Source organism: Microcaecilia unicolor, chromosome 8 (genome assembly GCF_901765095.1).
Source record: "Microcaecilia unicolor chromosome 8, aMicUni1.1, whole genome shotgun sequence".
In the NCBI taxonomy this organism is placed as follows: domain Eukaryota; kingdom Metazoa; phylum Chordata; class Amphibia; order Gymnophiona; family Siphonopidae; genus Microcaecilia; species Microcaecilia unicolor.
In genome coordinates this window covers 227,123,471-227,144,111 of record NC_044038.1, presented here as the reverse complement: position 1 = coordinate 227,144,111, position 20,641 = coordinate 227,123,471, and the positions used below count along the sequence as shown (strand labels likewise).

Genomic DNA, 20,641 nt, shown 5'->3' with positions numbered 1-20,641 from the left:
GTTTACTGACGGACGGTCTTTCACTTGTTTTTGTGTTTTAGCCCTGCTGACGCGCACCTTTCCTGATCACGTTATGCTGTTCACACAGACTAAGAAGCAAGCACATCGCATGCACATCCTACTCGGTCTGATGGGACTGAAGGTGGGAGAGCTGCATGGGAACCTCTCCCAGACCCAGCGGTTGGAGGCCCTTAGGTAAAAATCTTGCCAGAGAAAAACGATCCTCTTCCCTCAGATAATATCATCTGCAACCTGGGCAGTAAGCCTTGTAGCGCTATAGAAATGATAAATAGTAGTAGTAGTAGTAGTAAGCCAAGTATCTTCCAACAGCTGCCTTCATTTGCGATTGGTGGATGAGGCTCCTGAGGTGATATCCTTTAGGGTATCATCTCATCTCTCCCTACACTCCTTCCCAAGAACTCCGTTCACTAGGCAAATCTCTCCCAATTGCACCCTTCTCCTCCATCGCTAACTCCAGACTCCGTTCCTTTTATCTCGCCGCACCTTATGCCTGGAATAGACTTCCTGAGCCGTTATGTCAAGATCCATCCCTGGCCGCCTTCAAATCCGGGCAAAAGGCCTACCTGTTTGATGCTGCTTTTAATTCCTGTCACCTGCTCGTAACCTTTATCTTGTCTTCCTCTCTTCAATAGTCCCTTTCCCTATGTGTCCTTCTGTCTGTCTTACCCTTATCCTTATTGGTCCTGTCTGTCCTGATTTAGATTGTAAGCTCTTTTGAGCAGGGACTGTCTTTTCTTCATGTTCAGTTGTGAAGCGCTGAGTACGACTGGTAGCGCTATAGAAATGATTTATAGTAGTAGGAGCAGAATCTGAGCTGTGGTACACTTCATTTTTGGCGCTGTGGCACTCATGATCTTTTTTCCCTCCATATTTCAGGCGGTTTAAGGATGAGCAGATTGATGTCCTGGTGGCCACAGATGTGGCAGCCAGAGGCCTTGACATCGAGGGAGTCAAAACGGTGCGTAGCTGAAGAGGTCTCTCAGAAATTGGCTGTAGGGAGGACCACCCATCCTCTCTTAATTTTTGGTGACAGCACACTGCTCTTGGCTACTCCTTTCCCCCTTTTGCCCTGTCTTCTCTTTGTACATCATGCACTTTTAACTATTTCCCTGTAACATGGTGTGGGTAAAAGACTTTACCATATTGGGTTTCTGCCAGGTACTTGTGACCTGGATTGGTCGCTGTTGGAAGCAGGATACTGGGCTAAATGGACCATTAGTCTGACCCAGTAAGGCTATTCTTATGTTCTTATTCGGGGCAAGTGTTTGTGGATGGTGATGCTGGGGATGACGCGGCAGCTCTGTGGAACTGCAGAGATGCCACGTTACCCAGTTCCAGAGTGGAGACTTTTTGGCCAGTCCTGCTTTTGAACTTGCATCTCAAAGCATTATGGGATTTTGTAGTGCCTGACCCTGCCTATTGAAATCAGTGCTGAAAGGCCCATAATACACCAGGATAGGGGTAGTCCAAAATCCCGGATTGTTCCAAAACTGGATAACTTGGCATCCCTGGAACTTTTCAATCAGTTATGTGGCTTCTTTGCGAACCGCCTTATACTGGGGCAACACAGAAATAATCCAGAGAGAGTGCAGCACATAACCTGTACTACTGTAAAAGATACTATCCGACTTCAGGAAGGCAGTCGGTGCAAATCATTGTAGTATATGGATTACTTGATAATATTTTTTCTTAGTATCCCTTCACATTGATGTAGTTTGGAAAAGCTCTCAACTTGCAGGAAAAATGTTAAGTTTGGAAAAAGTCCTGAGACATGGAGATGATGCAGCTGTAGGCTGTCAAATTAAGAAATTGATTAATTCAAATTAAGAAATGAACAATACCCCTTCCGCATAATCCTATTACTTCAAACTGTATGAATTTTACCACTCCAGTTATAATTAAGTGTACTTCTACCCTTATCCTACTCTGTATTGCTCACTAGAAGCTGTAGTCTCATCCCCGGAGACTTATCAGCCTCATTGGGATTAATTCTGTCTATATGCTACTATATATTCATCCCAGAGTGTTTTCCGGGACCTTATCGGCTTCATTGGGATTACTTCTCTCTATATGCTACTATATATTAGTCCCAGATTTGTATTCTCTTTTCCGGGACCTTATCAGCTTCCTTGCACCTACTGTTACTCTGTTTTCTGCTCTGTATATATTCCCAGAGTTGGTACTCTCCTCTCCGGAACCTGTAAGCCACATTGAGCCTACTGCTATGCGGGAAAATGTGGGATACAAATGTAATAAATAGATTCAGATCCCAGGCTGGCACTGGTGGTTGTAGCTCATTAGTGGAAGGGGGATTCTACCATTGCACAATGGTGACACCTAGTGGTGAGACTTTCAGCGAAATGGACCTGAGATTATAGAGAAAATTGTCACAGTCCTTGGGGGCCACTTACCACATCAGGGGCATGATGGGAAGGGATTTTGGAGTTTAATCATGCCTTTTTTCAGTTGTAGGTCAAGGCAAGTTACATTCAGGTTCCTATCTGCATATCTCCATCATTATTCTGTTATACCACAGCTTGTACTCTCTCTGCTATACCTTGTAACCCCTATTACTATGTAAGCCGCACTGAACCTGCCTCAAGTGGGATAGCGTGGGGTATAAATGTAACAAATAAATAGTAGGTATTTTCACATCCCTGGGGGACTTAGAATCTTAGGGCCCTGTTTGCTAAGCAGCGTTATAAGCGTGTTAGTGTCTTTAATGCGCGTTAACCATGTACGTGCCTACAATGTCCCTATAGGCGCGTATACCTGGGATCTTGCCAGGTATTTGTGACCTGGCTTGGCCACTGTTGGAAACAGGATGCTGGGCTTGATGGACCTTGGGTCTGTCCCAGTGTGACCATACTTATGTATACGGTTAACGCACACGCGCTAATTGTAGGTGCGTTAAAAATGCGAACGCGCCTTAATAAACGGGGCCCTAAGTCTGTACCCGAGGCAACAGAGGGTTAAGTGACTTGCCTAAGACCAAACGAAGCAGCAGTGGTGTTAGAACTGGGCTTCCCTGGTTCTCAGCTCACTGCTTTAACCATTAGACTACTCTAATGGTGAAAATAAGTGAATGAAGGTTCATGGTGCCACAGTCCAATAGAGACTGGTTCTGATTGAGCTGGAAGCCCTAACGTTGCAGGAGCAAGAGGAAACTATTATGTTATTCATGGTCTCTATGTAACACTAATTGTCTAATCTGTTTGCTTAATTTTATATTATGTTATTCACGGTCTCTATGTAACACTAAATTGTCTAATTCCTAATCTATTAGCCACCAAGAAGGTTACATTGTAAGCCACATTGAGCCTGCAAAAAGGTGGGAAAATGTGGGATACAAATGCAATAAATAAAACTGGGGCACCAACGGAATAATTCCCTGGAAGTTTTGGGTCATTTTTATGTTATGTTTGTGTTGTTAAGTACCATATATACTCTAATATAAACCGAGATATTTTGGCTAAAAAAAGGCATGAAAAATTGAATCTTGGTTTATATTCGAGATCTGCTTACCACCCTCCCTCCCTGCCTGTGGTGTCCCTCATCCTCCATTGCCTACCTGCCCCTGAACCCACAGAGCTTCCACTTCTTCCTCCCCTCCCCATCCCCCTGAACAGATGAACCCCTTTCCTGGGCCTACTGTATGGCTCTGGTGGTCAAGTGGCATATTGGGGCGGGGCAGTCTCTATTCACTCCTTCCCATGCTGTCTCCAGTCCCAAAATGACGGCAGCGACCTCCAGTGTCAATCTCACAGCAATCATTTTTACTACGGAGACAGCATAGGCAGGAGCAAGTGGCAATCACGCCTGCCCCCCCCCCCCCCCCCCCGTTGCACCATGGTGGGGGTTTCATCTGTTCGAAGAGAAGGAGGAAGTAAGTGGGAGCTCTGCTGGTGTGGGGGGGGGAGGGGGGGTCGCAGTGGAGAACATCATGGGGTGTGAAGGAAGGGGAAGAATACTGGAATATAAATGCTTGGTTTATATTCAAGTTAACATTTTTCTCTCCCCCCCCCCCCTTTTTTTTTTTTTAGGGGAAAACGTTAACTCTTTTTATATTTGGACAGGCTTATAGTCGAGAATATATGGTACCTTTTTAACAGTTGTCTAAATCAGTACTTCTCAAACCTTCCCTGGAGACACAGGTAGTCGGGTTTTCAGGAATGCCACAATGAATATGCATGAGATGAAGAGCCATAGCATGTGCAAATTTATCTCATTCATATTCATTGTCATAATCCTGAAAACTAGACTAACTAGATGGGAGCAGTTGAATGAATAGATCAAGTTTATGATTTAAAAAAAAAAGGGGGGGGGGGTTATACCCACGTTCGACATCAGAACCCCACAAAAATTAATTTTCTGATTAAAAGGTGGTTCCCAGTGACCTGAAAGAAGCATCCTGGGGGGTAGACAGTGGCGTTCCTAGGCTGGCTGACACCTGGGGTGGATCGCCGATGCGCCCCTCCCCCTCCCCTGGGTGCAGCACAACCCCCCCCCCCCCCCCCCGGGTGCATTTTTACCTGCTGGGGGGGGAGGGGGTGCCGTGCGCCTGTCGGCTCCGAGTACGCTCGTTCCCTGCTGCTCCCTCTGCCCCGGAACAGGAAGTAACCTGTTCCGCGCAGAGGGAGCAGCAGGGAGGGAACGAGCGGACTTGGCCAACAGGCGCGCGGCACCCCCCCCCCCCCCTTGTTATGCCACTGAGGGTAGAAAAAGCATAAATGAGAATTGTGCAAACCATATAATGGCAAAAGGTGAAAACCTCTAGCCATGATCTTCCTGACAGACCTTAAACATCCATTCTTGATAGTCTCTTTAAATTCCCAGTAGCCTCCTTTCTTTTGGGTTTCCAGCTGAATGGGAACCTGCCCTATTTATTGCTATAAGAACTTGAAACTTCCATTATAGTGAGGGGTTATTCCACCCTTCTAGCTCAGTTGTCAAATCCAGTCTTCTGGGTCAGAAGCACAGACCATGGTTCCTTAAACCTGGCCAACAGGTGTCACTGTTGGGTAATGGCCTTGCTTCCCATGGCCTCTGTAGGATCCCAAAAATCAAACTAGATCTAAGCTCTGCCAATGGGACTTCAAGCTGGTCATATCCAGTTTGCCGAGCAGTATGGTCTGTAATAGAGCTGGTCTCGTTATAATGAGATCGATTCCATCTGAGGCTTTGTTGTTGTTCTCCTTTCTATGGCACAGGTGATCAATTTCACAATGCCCAACACAGTGAAACACTACGTGCACCGTGTGGGGCGGACAGCAAGAGCAGGGAGGGCAGGGCGCTCCGTCTCCCTTGTAGGAGAAGAGGAGAGGAAAATGCTGAAAGAGATTGTGAAGAAGGCACAGACCCCTGTGAAGGCCAGAATCCTGCCCCAAGGTGAGCACACAACAGCAAAGGATGCTGGGGGAGGGGAGGTTGTTCTAAGACACTAGAACGCTGCCCTGCAAAGGGAGAGATTGTTTCTGTATAAATACAGGTGTACAATGGGAGCTGGATGACTTGGGGTGCTCAACGTGTATGGCATTTGACATTTCAGATGTGGTTACCAAGTTTCGGGATAAGATTCAGAACCTGGAGAAAGATATTTATGCAGTGCTGCAACTGGAGAAGGAAGAGAAGGAGATGCAGAAATCTGAGGCCCAGGTAAGGGATTCTGCTCACATTAACTAGCCCCAACTGGAGCTATAGGCCCTTGAAGCCTTACCAGAAACACTAATACTGTCAGTACTTGCCTAAAAGGGAAGGCGTGTGGATCGAGGGCAATCTGTATGGAAAAGAGGGGAGATGCGACTACTGTTTGCGTGTAGTTATGGAGCTATGGTAACTGTATGAAGTATGAGTGTTAGGGGGGCGGTGAGGTATACTTGGTGCTTGGGTAGGTCTTTCCTTTAAGGTTGTTCTTATGATTGTTATTTGAGCAGAGGTGTGTGGAGGTAAGGAGTACGGAAAGAGGGTGGTGCCGTTGTGGGAGAGGAGATGGTTTTGTGGGAGGCAGTCGTCGGGTGTTAGAAGTATGGCACCACGTATTGATGCAAAAACAAAAAACAATTGCAGACATCTCTTTTGAGAGGAGTATTAGAAGTTCGTTTTGTTTTTTGATATACATCTCATATATATTGTTTTGAAGAGAGGAGACCAGAGAGGATTGTTTCCCGTTATTTTCCTTGGAGTATAGATTTCATGTTACAATATTCAAGGTTACAAAGACCCCTGAGGCAGGCCATTGTGCCGAAACACGGCCGTGTCGGGTCGTTTTAATGTATACATACATTTTTTAACTTTTTTAAGCAAATAAATATACAATAGTTGGTATCCTCATCCACTCTCCTCACTTTTTTACCACGTATTGATGGTCAGGTAAGGGGTACGAGGAGGTAGATCCTGTGTCAAAGATCTCAGCCAGAAGTAGGATTGAAGGCTTTGGAAAACGTAGTCCCTATCCCAACATCTTGCATGCTGAGCAGACAATGAGAATCTGATAAGTAATGGCCAATATGGGATTGTATTTCTTACTGAATGTTGGCGTACAGATAGATGACCCTCTATAGAAAGCACACTGCCCACCAGGCTATTTTATTCATCCTAATCTGAGACTTGGCCAGAAGGGTAAGGGGCTAAGCTAATTTGTAACAGCATTTTGGATATTTCTGGTTGATAAAAGAAAGAAGTATGCAAATGGTAGGACATTGGATTTGATTGCACAGGAGTTGGGGTGATTGTAGGTGCTTGTTCCTCTTCCGCTTTGACCTGGTCAGACCAGAACTGTGGTGGGGTAGAGTAGGATTCATTTTGTGAAGTTCAGATGTTCTAAGGGTGGTATAGTAGCGGATAAGCTCTAGGGTGGAGCCTCCAAGACGATGGACGTTCTAGATGATGTGACAGTCAAACGGAGAGCTGAAGATGTGCTATGGAGGAGGTTTTAGATGGCCATAACACCTTGTTGGGAACCACTAGGGTAAGAAGAGATCCTTGGTTACAAGTCAGTTCGTGAACAGGAGGCTGGAGAGGTCTTTGAAGGTCACTGCTGACAAACTGTTAGCATGGGGCAGGGGCGTAGCCAGACCTCGCTGGGAGGGGGGGGCCAGAGCCTGAGGTGGGGGGCACTGTTTAGCCGCCGCAGCCGCCAACCCCCCACCGCCGCCCGCCCCGCCGCCGCCCCAGATACCTCGTTTGCTGCAGCCGAAGAGAGTCTTCTTTAGTTCAGCGCCGGAGTAGCGCCTTCATTCAAGGAAGTTCCTGCTGTGATCAGCTGTTTCTGACGCCTTACGTCAAGACTCTCTTCGGCTGCAGCAAACGAGGTATCTGATGCGGCGGCGGGAGGGGGGTTCAAGGGTATCGTCGCCAGGGGGCCAGTGCCAAATCTACGGGGGCCCAGGCCCCCTCAGGCCCCACGTAGCTACGCCATGGCATGGGGTGTACAGATTAAGAGCCCCATGGTACATAGAGGGTAGAGATCAGAATTTGAGATGTCCGGGTTGCAGTGTGCTCAGTTCAGTGGTGTTTTAGAAAAGGATCTCCAGAGTTAGAGCCTCTTCTAAAACACGTGGAGGAAAGCACGTGTCTGTGTGCCGGCACATGTAGTGGGAGTAGCCATTTTACACAGATACGTGCTGGAAAAAAATGAGACACTTTCATAACTTCCATGTTTAAGTTGCACCACTTTCACATGTTTCTATGACGGTGAAAGCCAGAAGGTTGCTCGGGCGCATAGGGAAGAGGGATGGCCAGCAGGGGAAAAAAAAAAAGAGTTGATAATGCCCTTGTCTAGGTCTCTGGTGAGGCCCCATTTAGAATACTGTGTGCAACTCTGGAGACCACCCCTACGAAAAAATATAAGCAGGAAGGAGTTAGCCCAGACGACGGCTACAAAAATGGACAGTGATCTCTCGTAAAGCGCATGGGGACAGACTTAAGGCTTTCAGTATGTATACTTTGGAAGAAAGGTGGGAGAGAAGGGGATATGATGGAGGCATTTAAATAACTCTGAGGCATTAATGTACAGGAGGTGAGCCTCTTTCAAATGAAGGAAAACTCTGGAATGAGAGGGCATAGGATAAAGTTAAGAGGTTATAGGCTCCAGAGTAATTTTAAGAAAAGTTTCACGAAAAGGGTGGCGGATGCGTGGAATCGCCTCCCAGTAGAGGTGCTGGAGACGAGAATCGTGTCTGAATTTAAGAAAACGTGGGACAGGCACGTGGATCTTTTAGGGAAAGGAGGAGATAGTGGATGCTGTGGATGGGCCATTTGGCTCTTATCTGCTGTCATGGTTCTATGTAGCTGCCCCGTTTTACGAATCTACACCTGTAAGTAGACTGTGCTGAAGACTTGGCATTTTTAAGTTTTTGTACTGGTTAGGTTGTATTTTATATTAATTCTAATTAATGTATGTTTTTAATGCTAGTTGTGATCCATCTAGAACTTATGGTTAGGCAGAATATAAGTTCTATTAAATTAACTCGCTGCCTGGTGCAGCCATCATTCCCCACTGTTCTTATGGGATGGTAGTGTTATCTTTTTTCCTGCCAGCTCCTTTACTGTTGTGTTTTAAATTATTTTTAATAACTTCTTTTGAGGGACATTTCATGGGATCAGTCATTTGAATCCTGGCCTTTAATAATGTACTCTAGGTCTGGCCTAATGAATTGCAGCTGTGGCCTGTAACATTGGGGCCCACACCCCGAGTTATAGTATATGTTATACCAACAGCTATGTAGTTTCCAGTGTCACTGCGGGCAGTTTTACTTCCAGAAACGGGTGGCCTTAGCTAATTACTGGTGAAACCAGCATCTTAACTAGTACCGGCCTCTTGCTCTCTGATCAGCTTTGAGAGGGCTCATGCCAGGGGCGTAGCCAGACCGGCGGGAAGGGAGGTCCAGAGCTCGAGGTGAGGGGGCACATTTTAGCCCCCCCCCCCCTCCTGCTGCCAACCCTCCCCTGCCGCCGTTGTCGCCTACCTTTGCTGGCAGGGGACCCCAACCCCCGCCAGCCGAGGTCCTCTTCTTCTGGTGCAAGGCTTCGTTCTGTTTCTGAGTCTGACGTACGTGCAGGACGTCAGACTCAGAAACAGAACGAAGCCTTGTGACGGAAGAAGAGGACCTCGGCTGGCGGGGATTGGGGTCCCCCGCCAGCAAAGGTAGGCGATGGCGGGTTGGCGGCGAGAGAGGGGGGGGGTCGAGAGGGTCGTCAGCAGGGGGGTCCAGGGCCAAATCTACAGGGCCCCATGTAGCTATGCCACTTGCTCATGCTGTTTGTCACTTTCCCTGCAGATCAACACAGCAAAGAAGAAACTACAGAAAGGGGAAGGCGAGGGGGATGATGCCCATCGCCCTGAAAGAAGCTGGTTCCAGACTAAGGAAGAGAGGAAGAAGGAGAAACGTACGTTCTGTGAGAGCACAGGGGCAGCAGTGCCAAGGCCCTCTGCCCTGGCTGCCAGAAAGCAGCACATTCTGTAGTGCAGAAGGCCTCCGGTTTCAGGACTGAAGCCTGAAACCAATGAGGTGCCAACCTTAAAGGCTGGCAGGACCCCTGTAATTCAGCTTGCTTTCAAATTGCGCAAAGGGAAAGGACAGTCTTGAGGTCACACTGGTTTGTGGCACCTGTTAATATATTTTTTTTAATGTGTTGTTGTAACTCTGTATACCATACGTTGTTGCCCCCCAGGAGTTATGATTTGGTGGTTCCTACAATGCAGCAGAATTTTGTGGCATGTTCAGTCTTAGTTTGGGAGGGTGAGGGTACAAAATGGTATTTTAAAAGAACTTTTCTGTGCTGAATAATCCCCCCTCCCCCCCCAACCTCTCTCTCTAGTTGCTAAAGCATTGCAAGAGTTTGACTTGGCTTTGAGGGGTAAAAAGAAAAGAAAAAAATTCCTTGAGGAGACCAAGAAGAGAGGACAAGTGACGGTGAGTAAGATGCTTTTTGAGGGCATCCACCAAATAAGGAGGCTTTACATTACAGAAAAGGCTGATCTAGTGGCCAAGTTGGCTTATCCTAACAGATCCCATTTTTACTGGGAGGGAGATATTCATTTGAGAGTGTTCAGCAGTTAAACCGAGGGATAAATGTAACAGTAAATGACAGTACATAAAGACCAGTTAGTCCAGGGGTAGGCAACTCCGGTCCTCGAGAGCCGCAGGCAGGTCAGGTTTTCAGGATAACCACAATGAATATTGTTTAAATGGCCCTTTCTTAAAGACCTCTTTCTGCCCCTTTCACACTGGGGGACTAAAGGTACTTATTTCATATAACAGGTTCTGTATAGTTTCTCTAACCTCCATTGTCACCCAATCACAAGGGGGTCTGTTCTGGGGTGGCATTAGGAGCCGTAATTGAAAACTAATTCCCATAACTACTGCTTTCTGTCCAAAACTGAGTGTCACTTGTATGGGATCTACCTTGTAGGCTAAATGTAAGGTAAAGAGAAGATAGAATCAATAAAAATAGAGACAGAGATAGGTTTAAATAGATAGGTACATTTTATTCCTTACCCTAAGACAAGTCTTCAAGTTGATACAAATACAGACATCAGACAGATTCTGGGTTCATCTGCACAGCGCCCTGCCGTCTGAGAGAAGCGTTGGGGAGGACTCCGAAACTAAGGCAAAATCTCCCCTCTTTTATACACAAACCTCTCCATAGAAGTACATGGTGAGATACCTTGCTCTCAATTTCTTACATGATACTTTCCCATGCGGTCTTATCAGCATGTTTTGGGAACAAGTTGTTTTTCTTATCTTGCGGTTGAGATACCAGTGTCACATCTCCCTGTTGCAATACTTTTCATACCATCTTATGAACTCTGTATGACCTCTGTATCATTTTATACAAAAATAATAAGCCCCATTTTATTCATCTGATCCATCATTCTTTCATTACAGGTGCTGTATTTGATTTAAAAATTGTACCAATTTGTGGCAGGACTCATTGTTCAGACCTGCTTTTTGCAGATTCTCAAATATTAAATCATTTACTTGTTGTTTGGCCTAGTCAGTACTTTTTCAGTTGTTTTAGGCTGCATAGCTTTGGCCATCACTATTCCAGTGGTAGCCTTAAAGCCAGGCCATATATTAACAATATGCAGGAGATAGATTTGCATACCATGGAGGCAGTGCTTGCAAATCCATCTCCTGCATATTCATTGTGGATATCCTGAAAACCTGACCTGCCTGCGGCTCTCGAGGACCAGAGTTGCCTACCCCTGAGTTAGTCAATCTAGTAAGGTGGCCAGGGTTATAATCGCTGTTCTGTGCAAGTTAATTTCCCCCACTGAAGGGGAACAAAGCGATAAGTGAAGCAACAGGAATAAAATCATCACAGCGCTGTGGTTTCAGCAACCAGCCATGTGTTCATCTGACCTCTATTTTTGCCTCAAGGCCGAAGAGCGAGCTCAGTTTGAAGTTCTGAAAGCACAGATGTATGCGGAGCGGGTGGCAAAGAGAGACCGCCGGCCTAAGAGGGCAAGAGCCATGCCAGAAGATGAGCCAGCAGGTAGCTATCTTTTTTTTTTTTTTTTTTTTAACAAATTGTCCTTTCCCCCCCACCGTAAGCCAGCCATTCCCAACCGCAGTCCTCAAGGCACATCTAGTCTCATCAGGTTTCAAGCATATCCACAATAAATATGCATGTGAGGTTTGCATACAAATCTAATTCATGAATATTCATTGTGGATATCCTAAAAACCCAATGGGGCTAGGTGTGCTGCAAACCTTATTCCCTTTTTAAAAACAATGGAGATCGAAGAGCGAGATTTTTTTTTTTTTGAACTATCTTTATTGTCCAGTGCAACAAGAACAAACAATATGCAAAACCTCATAGTAACATAGTAGATGACGGCAGAAAAAGACCTGCATGGTCCATCCAGTCTGCCCAAGATAAACTCGTATGTGTATACCTTACCTTGAATTTGTACCTGTCTTTTTCAGGGCACAGACCGTATAAGTCTGCCCAGCAGTATTTCCCGCCTCCCAACCACCAGTCCCGCCTCCCATCACCGGCTCTGGTACAGACCATATAAGTCTGCCCTCCCCTATCCTAGCCTCCCAACCACACACCCTTTTCCCCCCACCTGCTCCGCCACCCAATTTCAGCTAAACAAACAAACAGGCCGATGAAGAAGAAATACAGCCAAAAGGACAATATATTTTATCGTTTACTCCCCCCCCCCCCCATCTAACCTACCTCCACATAACAACTAAACAACAGCCCAGGGGCGCAAAACATAAAATCCCCCCACCAATCCTGGCCTCGCAGGGGCTCTGGGAAAACATTCTGCTCCCTTCATAACATTTTAACAACCTCTTAACATACCGCACTTCTTATATAGACATATACTCACTTCTGCCCTCCCCCTCCCTTATCCCCCCCATCCCCTTATAACTCTATTACCCTTATATACGTAACAAACCCTTTTGAACTCTATCCCACCCCCTTTTACACCTCAACTCGCCATCTCTACGATATGCCTTGAGACGCTCCATATGTATTAGCTGGCCCAACTTAATCTTCCAATCCCCCACTGTGGAGCTTCTGCTCTCTTCCAGAATTTTTTTTTTTTTTAACTGTCTTGTAGTGATAAGACCAGAGGCGTAGCTAGGTGGGGCCCCCGCAAATTTCATCCAGGCTCCTGGTTTGGCTGGCGGGGGGTCCCCAACCCCACCAGCTGAAGCCTTCTTAAGCGCCGGTCTCCAGCACAGCCACATTCTGCCCTGCTCTTTCTTCTTGCTGACGTCCTTCTATGCACGCTCCTTTACGTGAAACTGAGCATGCACAGGACGTCAGCAAGAAGAAAGAGCAGTGAACGCGGCTGTGCCCAGAGACCAGCGCTGAAGAAGGCATCGGCTGGCAGGGGTTGGGGACCTCCACCAGCAAAGGTATTTGGGTTTTTTTTCGGGGGGGGGGGGGGGGGGAGGACTGACGAAGCAGGGCTGCAGGCTAAAATGTGCCCCCCCACCTCGCCTCTGGATCAGATGAACCTTCACCTGGACTGCATGGTTATTTGTTTTCCTTTGTGGATGATGGGATGTGAATTACTTAACATGCCTGTGAGATAACATTCACCCTTTTTAGGTTTTATGTAGACTCTGCTGTGGTTTATCCTTAACAGATACAAAGCAGAAAAAGAAGACCAAGCCAAACAAGAAATCTCTATTTGATGAAGAGCTAACCAACACAAGTAACAGAGCCCTGAAGCAGTATCGTGCAGGGTAAGACAAAGACCACCTCCCTCCTCCCCTAAAGCAGTGCTCTGATGGTATGTGAAAGCTATGCCACATGATCTCTATCTTACCACACCACCACCTTGGATTTGTTCTCACCAGAGAGTGGAGGAGTGGCCTAGTGGTTAGGTGGACTTTGGTCCTGAGGAACTGAGTTCAATTCCCACTTCAGGCACAGGCAGCTCCTTGTGACTCTGGGCAAGTCACTTAACCCTCCATTGCCCCATGTAAACCGCATTGAGCCTGCCATGAGTTGGAAAGCACAGGGTACAAATGTAACTAACAAAAATAAAATAGATACTATTGGAGATTCTACATGGAATGTTGCTACTATTGGAGATTCTACATGGAAAGTTGCTATTCCACTAGCAACATTCCATGTAGAAGGCTGCGCAGGCTTCTGTTTCTGTGAGTCTGACGTCCTGCACGTACAGAAGCAGAAGACTGCGCGGCCACATTGGTGATCTGCAAGGGCCGACTTCTACATGGAATGTTGCTAGTGGAATAGCAACATTCCATGTAGAATCTCAAATAGTAGCAACAGTGGAGGAGTGGCCTAGTGGTTAGGGTGGTGGACTTTGGTCCTGGGGAACTGAGGAACTGAGTTTGATTCCCACTTCAGGCACAGGTAGCTCCTTGTGACTCTGGCCAAGTCACTTAACCCTCCATTGCCCCATGTAAACCGCATTGAGCCTGCCATGAGTTGGAAAGCACAGGGTACAAATGTAACTAACAAAAATAAAATAGATACTATTGGAGATTCTACATGGAATGTTGCTACTATTGGAGATTCTACATGGAATGTTGCTATTCCACTAGCAACATTCCATGTATAAGCCTGCGCGGCCACATTGGTGATCTGCAAGGGCAGACTTCTACATGGAATGTTGCTAGTGGAATAGCAACATTCCATGTAGAATCTCAAATAGTAGCAACAGTAGAGGAGTGGCCTAGTGGTTAGGGTGGTGGACTTTGGTCCTGGGGAACTGAGGAACTGAGTTTGATTCCCACTTCAGGCACAGGTAGCTCCTTGTGACTCTGGCCAAGTCACTTAACCCTCCATTGCCCCATGTAAACCGCATTGAGCCTGCCATGAGTTGGAAAGCACAGGGTACAAATGTAACTAACAAAAATAAAATAGATACTATTGGAGATTCTACATGGAATGTTGCTACTATTGGAGATTCTACATGGAATGTTGCTATTCCACTAGCAACATTCCATGTATAAGCCTGCGCGGCCACATTGGTGATCTGCAAGGGCAGACTTCTACATGGAATGTTGCTAGTGGAATAGCAACATTCCATGTAGAATCTCAAATAGTAGCAACAGTAGAGGAGTGGCCTAGTGGTTAGGGTGGTGGACTTTGGTCCTGAGGAACTGAGTTCAATTCCCACTTCAGGCACAGGCAGCTCCTTGTGACTCTGGGCAAGTCACTTAACCCTCCATTGCCCCATGTAAACCGCATTGAGCCTGCCATGAGTTGGAAAGCGCGGGGTACAAATGTAATAATAATAAAAAAAATGTCTGCAAACGCCCTCTGGTACTATGTAAGCCGCATTGAGCCTACAAATGTAACAAACAAATCGTATGGAGGCATTAGGCCATGATGGGAATGAACCTCGCTCCCGAGACCTGAATATACCAAAGGTGATGTCCATCTCTTAGCTTGTTAGTACTCAGCTCAACGCTTGCATTGCGGCAAAGACAGCTTTTTTTTTTTCTTGCAGTTCGTAAAGTATAATATGTTCAGCCAACGTATCAAGATGCTCTTAAAAATTCTTTAGTCAGGCCCAAAGCAAGTGAGAGTTTGCCATCTTCCCTCTCCATTCTTCTTTTTTCACAGATTGCATTAGTTGCAACGTAAGAATCTTTATCCATAAACACCAGTTGTATAAATCACTTTGGTACAGATGCTTCTATTAATAATTCTGCTGTTGTGTTTTTATTGCATTACCTATGGGAAATGTCTCACCTTATTAAAACAGAGGATCTCTAATTAGAAAATAAATAATATAAAAAAATAAAACTTAAAGGATTGCGTGTCAAGTGGTGCTGGGTTGGCTTGTACGGTCCGAGTCCTGCATATGGTGATCTGGTTTAGAGTGGGCTGGGGAGAGCTTTGACAGAAACTCCACTGGTTTGGAAGGTGAGGACAGTGCTGGGCAGCCTTTAGTCCCGCAAAAATGACAAGATGAATTTGGATAGGCTGGAGTGGGCTTTGACAGCAACTCCAGTAGTTGGGAACATAGACCATAGAAGTCTGCCCGGCTCTGTCCTTATGTCCCAGAAACGCCAAAGAAAAGACCATGATCAGGTATATATCATCATATTCATTGTTGATTTTTAAATCTTGAATTGATAATGAATGTGACTGTTGGGCAGACTAGATGGACCATTCAGGTCTTTATCTGTCATCACTTACGATGTTGTTTCTTCATATTCTATAAGTATCAGATCAATAATTCCAGTGGTTTTCTAGCACAGTACTGTTAAGTGTTTAGTTTCCAGTATCCAATATGCTGGGCAAGTCACTTAACCCTCCATTGCCCCTGGTACAAAATAAGTACCTGAATATAAGTAAACCGCTTTGAATGTAGTTGCAAAAACCTCAGAAAGGCGGTATATCAAGTCCCATTTCCCTTTCTCCTTATGACATCACAATATCAGAAGTGAGCCACGTATTGGGCAATCAAGCCATTGTGACATCTCTGATGAGGTTGGCTTGGCTCTTGAATAAGTGGAGGAGTAGCCTAGTGGTTAGTGCAGTGGACTTTGATCCTGGGGAACTGAGTTCAATTCCTACTGCAGCTCCTTGTGACTCTGGGCAAGTCACTTAACCCTCCATTGCCCCTGGTACAAAATAAGTACCTGAATATATGTAAACTGCTTTGAATGTAGTTGCAAAGACCTCGGCAAGGCGGTATATATCAAGTCCCATTTCCCTTACCTAATTGTGCTTTTCTGTGGCCAGGCCTTTTGACATCAGCCCATCATTTATTTATTTATTTACTAGCCGTTAAGCCTGTAAAACCGGGCGAGATTTGCAGCTAGAGGAGCCGCCGCTCCCTTTCCCCTCTGTGCCGGGCCCCCTGCACTGACCTGACAGCGCCTCTCACCTCCGTGTGAAAGCAGTGCAGGGATGGGGGGGGGGAGGGTGGTGCGCACGATGTTCGTTTGCAGGCGGCAGTGTCCGACAGTGACTCCGACTCCGTTTCCCTCTCTGTTCCGCCCTCTGATGTCATCACGTCTTGACGCGAGGACAGGACAGAGAGGGAAGTCTCTACTGCGCATTTGCAGGTGAGTCGGTCACTTGCTATTTATATGTTTGATTGCATTTGTATCCCACATTTTCCCACCTTTTTGCGGGTTCAGTGTGGCTTACAATATGAGTTAAATGTTGGAAATACAATTTGTTACAGATTGGTTATGGATTACATTTTGCAGAATTATGCAAAACAATTGAAGTGTCGGTTAGGAATGTAACAATGGAGCACAAACATTGGAATCATCAAACCTGAAAGAGCCCCAGAGCCTTGTAGATTTACTCTTGGGTGGTGCATCTTGCCTCAGGGTTAGAAAAGTACCTGGTAATCTTTGCTTTCCTTTGTGCAGCCCTTCATTTGAAGACAAGAAACGTTTGGGACTACCCACTCACAGAAAAGGAGGCCATTTCAAATCTAAGTCAAGGTATATTCACCTCTTCTTTTTTTTTTTTTATCAATTATGATCAGTCAAAAACTGAAATCTAAAACTTGGATTAATGCTGATTTCACCTTCCCCCCCCCCCCCCACACAATGATCTTCTGGTAACTTTCATGCCCTAGAGCTGCTTGTTAACAAAATCATCATGGTCTGAATAGAGAACCCATTCAGCTATGTTTTGACTTCCTAGAAACTGCTTCACCTTATAAGCGTCTTTCTAAACAAAATTTATGCTGCCAATATCTATCTTAATTTACACTAGTGCCTTAAACTGCTACAAGTAATCTGTGTCAAATATAGGCTTTTAAAGACAAAGCTGTATCTGGCAACCTGTATGTCTTTACTCAGTCTACATTAAATCTTTTCCTATAACATACACCAGTTTCAATGTTGTTTTTCCTTTGCAGACTGACTTCTTTCTCTTTTGCATCAACGGTGATGCTAACTAGCTCCGTCTAATGAACTGTACTAGGCTTGATTTCTATTGCTACTAGGCTAGTGAAATTGATACCTCTCTCCCCCCCCCCCCCATTTGGAGTTTCCATTCCCAACCCCTCTTTTAGCAAATATTTACCAGTACTAATTATGAGCGTGTTGCGTATGGAACTGGATGGCGTTAGCCTTCAGCCTAGGGTGCGAAACCCTACTGAGCTCTCTAGAGCAGTGTTTCCCAAGTCTGATCCTGGAGTACACCTTGCCAGTCAGGGTTTCAGGATATCCACCATGAATATATGTGAAAAAGATAATGGAAGCAGTGTATGCAAATCAAGTTCATGCATATTCATGGTGGATATCCTGAAACCCTGACTGGCAACAGCTACTTCAGGACTGGTCTATAGTAAAAACAAGACACAGTAGTTGCCTACCATAGGGACTTTATTGGATTCTTAAAAAAAAAACAAAGGGGCAATACAAGCCTTAACCAATGGCTGAAGCAAATTTGTTTAGTATAGGTGAGTGTATGAACTGCGCCTGTACTAATTTCATGGAGGGATCTCAGATTTTTTTGTGTGTGTGGTTGCTGAGCCTAGGGGAGGAATTCAGATTGCAAATACAACCATGAAGGAATTTGGTATCATTTTGTGTGTGTTTTTTTTTTTTTGGATTAGCTCATCTCTGTGTTAAGGTCTTTTTCTGCCGTCATCTACTATGTTATGTTAAGATGTAGTTATTTAATATATTTAATCTACTGCTAGAGTGCTTATGGTGTTTTCTTTTTACAGATACCGGCGGAAATAACATCCACTTTCTGTTAGTGTGGTCCCTTGTGACATGGACACGAATCTCCTGCATATTGCAGATTAAGAAAACACAAAGCTCAGAATGCCTGATGGAAAGGAGATTTAAAGTGTACTAGATGACTGGTACTTGCCTCCTTTACGCATACAAGCTTGTGTCAATCTATTTTTTCAAATAAATAAATAATAAAAGAAACCTGCTGCTATGAGTGAGAAACTGTTTCGTGCAGACTTTTAGTATTCTACTCTTTGGAGTTTTCTAGCACCTCTTCTGTCATGGGAAATTACATGAACATGCATTTTCTTATGAGTTAAAAAAACAAACTCTAAAGAAGGGTGGGAGAAGGCTTTACAAGAAAGATTACATTTAAACATAGTAGTAGTCTACTATAGTAATCTTAAACAGGTCTATAGTGGTTGACCTTCCATGACATCAGCCCATCATAACACCTGTACTTCCTCTCACAGTAACAATCACTTTGTACCTACCACTTGTATGCTCTTCAGTCATGACTTCCTCTAGAAATTGGTATGGGAAAACCTGATTAATCTAATACTAGGGCCTGTGTAAGTACACGTTTGCTAAGACAAAGGAAAATTAAGCAACACAGTCATCCTCCGTTACCTACCTTGAAATGTTTAGGGTATAATGCCCTTACGTGTGTTTTACCAGCAATATGCTTGACAAAGTGGCAAAGTTTAAACAGAGGACTTGCTCTAGCTTCTTCTATTCAGGTTGCAGTGGTACCTCAAAGCATTTAGCCAATAAACAGAAAAGGGGCAAACAGATGTTTGATGACCAGAAGATGGCATTAAGTCACAAAGCTGAAGGTGGGGTTTTCATTCTCTCTAAGGCAGTTGCTGCCATCTTGATACACCCATTAAACTCATGTAATTGACAGGACAACAGGTTCTGCCTACTGGCTTCAGTCTACAAAAATGGGCCAGACAGAAGATGGTATGAACCTGTTATCAAACATCTGTGGGAGAACACTTTGTCAATGTTGTATGCATTCAAATACAAGTGTAGTTGTAGACCGCTTGAGCCCAAGTTTGCTGGAAGGAACACTACAGCTATGTCTGCATTAGCTAAACCCATAGAAACATGGGCAGTTCTGGTTTTATACCCAATGATTTTAGGCTTTAGGTACTCTTCCCCCCCCCCCCCCCCCCCAATATACACTGGTTTGTGCCAAGCAGTACAATACTTCCCTTCCTGCAGTTAAAGCTACTACTACTTATCACTTCTATAGCGCTACAAGGCATACGCAGCGCTGTACACCAAACAAGAAAAAGACAGCCCCTGCTCAAAGAGCTCACAATCTAAATAGGACAGACAGAACAATTAAGAGGTGGGGATAAAAGGGTACAGGGCAAGTGAGTAGTGGTTAGGCGTCAAAAGCAGCGTTAGAGGTGGGCTTTTAGCCTGGATTTGAAAACGGCCAAGGACGGGGCTAGACGTACAAGCTCAGGAATTCTATTCCAGGCGTGAGGTGCAGCGACATAAAAGGAACGGAGTCTGGAATTAGCAGTAGAGGAGAAGGGAACAGACGAGAGATTTATCCACAGAACGGAGTACCCAAAGGGGGGGGGGGGGTGTAGGGAGAGACAAGAGTGGAGAGGTACTGGGGAGCGGTAGAGTGAATGCACTTATAGGTCAGTCAGAGAAGTTTGAATTGAATGCAGAAACTGATACCTTCCAGTCCTCCTATGTCTACTACGGAAATAGGGATAGTGACAATGAAAATAAGTAGGGCAAACACACACACAAACTACAGCTGAACCTTTTAAACAAACTTGCAGCTATTTTAGTCACCCGTCTTAGCTTTTAACTATGAATTAAAAAAAAAAATTCTATACTCTTTAAAAAGAAATGTAAATAAATTGGTAACCCTAGACTCCTACTTCAGCAGCTGTTTTATTTATTTTTTGGGGGGGGGGAGCTGTCAACATATGCCTATGTTTTTTTAATGCAGCCCTGCAACTACTACCCGTTTTTAGGTTTAAATAATAAGCTGCAACAAAGTTGTCTCTGTCCATTTTCCTTAACCAGCAGCATCAACAGTGATTACAAAGAAAAAGTGATATAACTGTACTTAAAGTACAGTGTTGATTATCTGATCTTTGCTAATCCAATAGCCCCCCACACCCATTGACATAATTGCATTTATTTGTATCTTTGTTTTAGATTGGGCCCTCTATGCCTTTAAGCAGTGTTTTCTGTATTTGGAAAACAACAATAACCTCTCACAATATGCTAATGTATCAACCTAAGCGTTTATTGTACTTCTGTACTAGACTTCTACAAATCTAAATTTTGTAACCACCTTTTTAGCAATATGTAAGCCACATTGAACCTGCCATATGGTGGGAAAATGTGAGATACAAATGCAATAAATAAGATAAATTATCCGAAAATGGGGTTTGTATTTTCTGTTCCTCCTTCATTTA

General features: G+C 45.0%; 1 protein-coding gene across 1 annotated transcript in view; it reads left to right on the top strand.

Moving 5' to 3' along the window:
* The window catches only part of DDX27 (DEAD-box helicase 27), a 39,615-nt gene extending 21,227 nt beyond the window's left edge, over positions 1-18,388 (top strand). The window contains exons 12-21 of the mRNA XM_030211440.1: positions 42-195; positions 898-979; positions 5,232-5,409; positions 5,570-5,676; positions 9,300-9,408; positions 9,841-9,935; positions 11,406-11,520; positions 13,136-13,235; positions 16,863-16,937; positions 18,176-18,388. Coding sequence (XP_030067300.1) covers positions 42-195; positions 898-979; positions 5,232-5,409; positions 5,570-5,676; positions 9,300-9,408; positions 9,841-9,935; positions 11,406-11,520; positions 13,136-13,235; positions 16,863-16,937; positions 18,176-18,191 — 1,031 coding nt within the window. The 3' untranslated portion in view covers positions 18,192-18,388. The remainder of the gene's footprint in view (positions 1-41; positions 196-897; positions 980-5,231; positions 5,410-5,569; positions 5,677-9,299; positions 9,409-9,840; positions 9,936-11,405; positions 11,521-13,135; positions 13,236-16,862; positions 16,938-18,175) is intronic.
* The last annotated feature ends 2,253 nt before the right edge of the window (positions 18,389-20,641 follow it).